This window comes from Anopheles cruzii, unplaced genomic scaffold (assembly GCF_943734635.1).
Source record: "Anopheles cruzii unplaced genomic scaffold, idAnoCruzAS_RS32_06 scaffold00843_ctg1, whole genome shotgun sequence".
Classification (NCBI taxonomy): Eukaryota; Metazoa; Arthropoda; class Insecta; order Diptera; family Culicidae; genus Anopheles; species Anopheles cruzii.
Genome location: NW_026454430.1, coordinates 3,013 through 8,462, shown reverse-complemented (window position 1 = coordinate 8,462; position 5,450 = coordinate 3,013). Strand labels below are relative to the sequence as shown.

At 51.5% G+C, this 5,450-nt stretch overlaps 2 protein-coding genes across 2 annotated transcripts; one reads left to right on the top strand and one right to left on the bottom strand.

Moving 5' to 3' along the window:
* Nucleotides 1-208: 208 nt before the first annotated feature.
* Nucleotides 209-2,058, top strand: LOC128276281 (uncharacterized; the record flags this gene model as incomplete). Its single annotated transcript, XM_053014750.1, has 2 exons — nt 209-1,628; nt 1,703-2,058. Coding segments are annotated over 2 exons (1,558 nt in total), but the record flags the coding sequence as incomplete, so codon positions are not given.
* On the bottom strand, nt 2,000-3,203 carry LOC128276280 (NADH dehydrogenase [ubiquinone] iron-sulfur protein 4, mitochondrial-like). The gene is made up of 4 exons (XM_053014749.1): nt 3,049-3,203; nt 2,744-2,882; nt 2,505-2,680; nt 2,000-2,438 (listed from the first exon to the last, which is right to left on the bottom strand). The coding sequence occupies exons 1-4, from the start codon at nt 3,093-3,095 to the stop codon at nt 2,258-2,260; spliced, it is 543 nt and encodes a 180-aa protein (XP_052870709.1). The 5' UTR covers nt 3,096-3,203; the 3' UTR covers nt 2,000-2,257.
* Between the last annotated feature and the right edge of the window lie 2,247 nt (nt 3,204-5,450).

The window sequence follows — 5,450 nt, the reverse complement described above, 5'->3', positions numbered from 1 at the left end:
ATTAAAAGGAAATACGTGTTGTAGGCCATTGCCAAATCACCTTGTAGTTTGCTGCTTGAACCAATTTGTTGTTACGAAGACCGAAACACGCGAAAGATCGTAACCCAATTTGGAAATGCCTAATGGCTCTTCTTGATAAGACTTCGGCTAATTTTGCTTTTCATTGGCATCTGCTAACCTTAAACTAATTTTTCGTTATTTCCTACAGCCGTCTGGAACAGCAGCTAAAAACGATGCAGCTGGAAGAGCAACTGGAGCATGAACGGGTTCGCAGCGAAAAGCTACGAATTGCCAACGAGCAAAATCACATCCGCCGGCTGCAGCTGCTGGCCAACCTGGAGAACGATCACAAACTGTTTAACCCGTACGACGGTCAGCGGAAAGCGTTTTCGGAAAACGGCGTCAAATCGACGGCGGCTGCCGGGGGCGGACCCGCGGCCAAAGCGGCTGCTCTAGCACCAAACTCACTGTCATCCGGCGACGAGCGCACCAAGGTTTATCGATATTTTAGTAACTCGGCTCAGAACGAAAAGTTTAATGCTCCCCCTGCATTTGCCAGCGGGGTCGGAGCGGCCTACTCATCCGGGCTGTCGTCCGAGCAGGATTATGAATCTTCCAGTGAAACCACAATCAATGCTCCGTTTCCTGCCAACCATCGGTACCAGTTCTGCAAGACCTGCCGGGGTGATATCGACCGATCGTTCCTTCCACTGCCGCCGACGAAACACCACCCAAAAGCAACGGATCGGAAACATTGCGCAAACTGTAAGCGGACCGGAGCAGGGAACGATCCGCGAACCTTGATGGTAGGGAACGATGTACGACGTTGCGCGAGATGCGAGCGAACGATTAAGAGATCGTTGGTGGGAAAAGGATCGTCACTCTGTGCAGTTTGTCAACTAACGAAGGATGCCCATGGACAGGCCCCACGGAGAACGATGCGAGCGGCGGCGGCGGTGCGCCCCTCGGTCACGCTGGACACCGACGATCCGGTGGAGGACAGTGAAGCAGTGAACGAGCGCGAAACCAACGCCGGGTCACCCGTTAATCCGTACAAAATTATTGATGTGCAGTACCACGAGAGTGACAACGAACACGGAGACACGGCCGTGCTGAATCCGGTGATTGTGAAGCAAAACTATCGTCAACCACCGTATTCGCTAAACATTTCGGAGAACTCACTCTTTCATCCCAACAAAAGCGCCCCGGAACCGGTGCTATCGGTGAACGTGCGCAACGGGGAAGTGTTTGTCGACAGTAAGCTCCGATCGCGCCCTGCCAGCCCGGTTCGCCAACCGGTCCGGGACGAGCGAGATGACGAAAGCTCATCGGCCCTCGGGGACGATCTGCTCGATGAGCGAATCGCGAAATACGTACGCCACTACAACACGCTTTGGATGAAGCGTGGCCACGGTAGGAAGCAGAACACACATGTTTCGCACTCGCCGGCGCGACGGTCACACCATCACCAGCCACAGCAACCCACCTGCGACCACCATCAGGCGATGGCGAAGAATTTTGCCTCCGGTTCGACACTGCCATCGCTTTCGCCACCGAAAGTGTACGTCAGTGATCGGCCGGAAAAGATGAAGAGCGACGGCCTTAAGCTGGTGGAGAAAAAATGGGAGGTACGTCGACTGACGGGAGGGACTGATTTTTAATTCTTTTGCTCACGATCACCCTTCAATTTTCGCTTCTTCAGATACCGGCCGTCGAGCGAACGAAAGTGAATAATACTGGATCGACGCGAGTCCTCACACAGCTCGGGGCGATCCGAAAGCAACTACAGCTGGAGCAGCTTCAAATGGATGGACCATCATCTTACAAGAAGAATTATTGAGCTTTCCGTTTGTTGCTGATCCAATGATCGACGAATGGAAAATCGAGGACCAGTGAATTGACAAACCTCGGCACACTCCAGGAACTGGCTTCCAATGTGAAACGGGACACAAGCACCAGGCCAGCTCAAAGTTGTGTTCCTGTGTTGCTAACGAATGAATGCAGTTTTGTAGCAATAATTTAATAAAATGATTAGCAATTTGCTTATGTCGGTTTTTCCTTCTAGATCCCTTGGTTAACAATTTTTCTTCTCCGACACAGTTAAAAGTCGATGCTGCAGTGCGGAACACACGTTAATTTTGAGACACATGATCTTTGTTAAACAGCCTTTAGGCGCGTTCCAACAGCGCTCGGTTGGCTGCTTTTATAGTGTCTTATTTACAACAAGCTAACGGTGTGCAACGACAAATCTTTGGATTTACTTAGTCGACACGCGGGTACGTTTGTTCCACGCAAAGTTGATTCCATAGTTCTTGACACGGTGCTTCCTCTCAACTTCCTGCTTATCGACGAACCATCTCCAACCGTTCCGTTCGCAGTACGTGATCGCTTCCTCGGGCGAGGTAAATTCAACGCGCATGTTCGACAGAGGATCACCGCTGGAAAGGCCACAGAAACATGACGATAAGATTACAATTTTCTGTCAGGTTCCGCAGAGGACTCACGTTGATGACCATCCCATCAGAGGATTTTCCCAGCGTTCACGGTTATCGAACTCGATGCTCCAATGCTGAATATTATCGGTACCGCTCTGCATCGCATTTTTGGCCGGCACGAAAATACGCACACGACGCTCCTTCACATGTTCCTCCGGTACACCGCTGATGGGACTAAGGTCCACCTTGTGATGGTAATGAAAACCATGGTAAACTTTCGTAATTTGCAAGGACTGAACTGTTACTACCTTCGTGGGAACAGTAATCGTGGGAAGGTGGCGGTCATCGTCAGTGGCCAAAACAACACTGGCATCCAGGATCGGCGCTTCTTTCGTGGACTTTGGATCCTTGTAAGCAATCGATGAAGTTGAAAGGGTCGCACGCATCCTGCAAAAAATCACCCCCGGGGAAGAAAACCGGGGGCCGAAGTTAACAACAATCCGATTACACAACCATCTCACCGCTTTCGAGTAGGCCGTGGGAATCATCTCAGGCCTTGGGAACGTGGTGAACGAAATGAGCTTATCACATCTGAACCTGCCACAACTATTACCATTGCGTAGCGCCAGTTCTGGCCACCGAACGCAGAAACAGACTCATTTCGGGCACGAATTCACGCGTCGCAGCACCGCAAGGAATCGATGGGCGACTTTGGGCAAAATCAATCTTCGTCGCTGACACAACAGCGGATCAAAACAGTGCCCAGTGTCGCGCTGTCAGAAGTGCTGTCAGTTGCAGCAACAACTCACAGCATGGTTCCCGCGGAACACTGGGGCTGGCTCTTTCTGGCTGTCGCACCGTTCACTCCCGCAGCCGTAGGGTGGACTGCCGCATTGTGTCATTGTGTGGCGACGCGGGTGCGTGTGTAGAACGTTTGTTGGTTGGGCTTCGTCGGCACAATCCACATCAATCACCGTCGATCGTAGTGCAAATCGCGATTTTATTCGCCCCCACGGCGGCTGTGCTATCTCTATTGTGCCCGGGTGTGTTTTGGTTCATGTGTGTGTGCGTGCGTATGGTTCCCGCAGAAGCACGACAAACACGGCGCACCGTGCAATTTCGTGTTTGCTAAATAAAATCAATTCACAAATCAGACGCAGCCTCCGAACCCCTTGGTTAGTGCTAGTGCCTTCCGGGTGCAAAAGTCGTGCGGATAATAAATCCATATCCCCCCAAGCGGACCGTTTCGGATGTTGTTAGCTTTTTGACAGCTCCTAGTCTCGGAGCGTGTGATGTTTTGATTCCGACGGCCGATCAATCTGCTCCGCTCGGCGCGGATCTAGGCACCGCAGTTCTCGTCGTTCGTGTCTCGTGGTTGGCGGAGAAACTAGTTATCGATTATTACTGGCGCGGGGTTTTTTGCGGGGTTGCATCCCAAAATATCGTCCCTGATTCGCGCGTCAAGTGTATTTCAGTGAGCTGCAAATGTCATCTTCCCACTTGACCACTCTTCTGCGGTTCTGCGTGAAAATCTGTGCAGCGCGAGCGTAATTACATACCCATTCGTCTCTCGCACCGTTCGGCAGCGGGAACGCTGGGTGTCGGGAAATAGGGGCCGACGGTGAAGTGAAGAAAGTGATGCTTCGCTGTCGTCGGCTGTAAAGTGGGTCGGACGCGCTCCAACCCCTTCGCACACGCGAGAGCCCCCGACAAAAGTCATCGTGGCGCCGTCACGGAGGCCTAGTTAGGCCGTCTCTCGGTTTCCGATTTTCTCGGCCGCGAAAGTGGAAAAGTGTGGCGGCAGTGAGCGAAGGAAAACAAAAGAAAAAGGGGAAAACTTCGATCGCTGCACTGTGTTTACGCTCGGTGAAAGCAAAAACGTGCCGAAGCGTAGCCGATGGTAGTAGGCGAGAGATTTTAAATTTTAATCAACACACAATCTAGCAAACAGTGAACATTAAAGGCACAGTATCCTCGGCACACTGTCGTGCTAATTAGCAAACCTACTTGGATTGGAAAATCTGTCAAATATTAACAGGTAAGAATCGCCATTCGAGAGTAATTTTTTGTTCTGGTGGCGGAAAACTGTTGCTAAGGACCGAAGCTTTTTCGAAAGGAACCTTAGCATCGATAAAAGTAACCGTGCGGACGGCGGAAAAGTCACCATAACTTCCGGAATATACGATGTTTCAGTCAACTCGGGTCGGTCAACCCACCGATGGGACGCTCGCACGACACGGCGGCGACGTCCGGGCGCGATGGCATTATTAAATCAATAAATATGCCTTCAGCCGATACACAGTCCGCTACCGGGTCTTCACGCGCCTCGCGCACCTGCGGCCATCCTTCCGACTAAATCCCTACCCACCTGGCGGGGTTCACAAACAGGACGGGGGTCAAACGACAGCGCCGCCACTGGCCATCGTTACACGTGCGACGACACTATGGGCTAATGGGCGATAATTTCTTGTAGCCCAAAAAATGTCCTGTGGTTGTCAAAGTGCACCGATTTTTGTGTGGCTTCTCTTCTCGAGTTTCTTTCTAAATTTCATAAACCATAAAAAATTTCAAGATACTGGGCACGTGTGTGCTTTAACACATTCTGACCCGTGACCACCGAAACATATTCCGTTAATTGAAATTAACGCCAAACACTGCCTCTCGTGCCGCGTACCTCGGTCTGTAGGTACTCTCGAAAGGATGCTATTTCTAGGCCTGTTTCAACTCAATGACCCGGGCCCCTAGCTGACTAATCCCTCTTCTATGTCGCAACAGCAACCAAACAGTTGTCGAAAACAAGGCCTATCCATCCTAAGCTTGGGCGTTCATCCGTATTACGCGGCATGCTTTGTCGCAACGCGTGTTGTGGTCAGCACTCGATGGGACGGTTCTTCCGCATCGGTAGCAGCAAAAAAGGGCGCCTGTTGCCCGCCGTGTCCCGTTGTGGTGGCCCATTTTTCGCAGTCAGTCGACAATGACTTGTGGTAACGGTGGGGCCACTTCTTGGACTTTTTG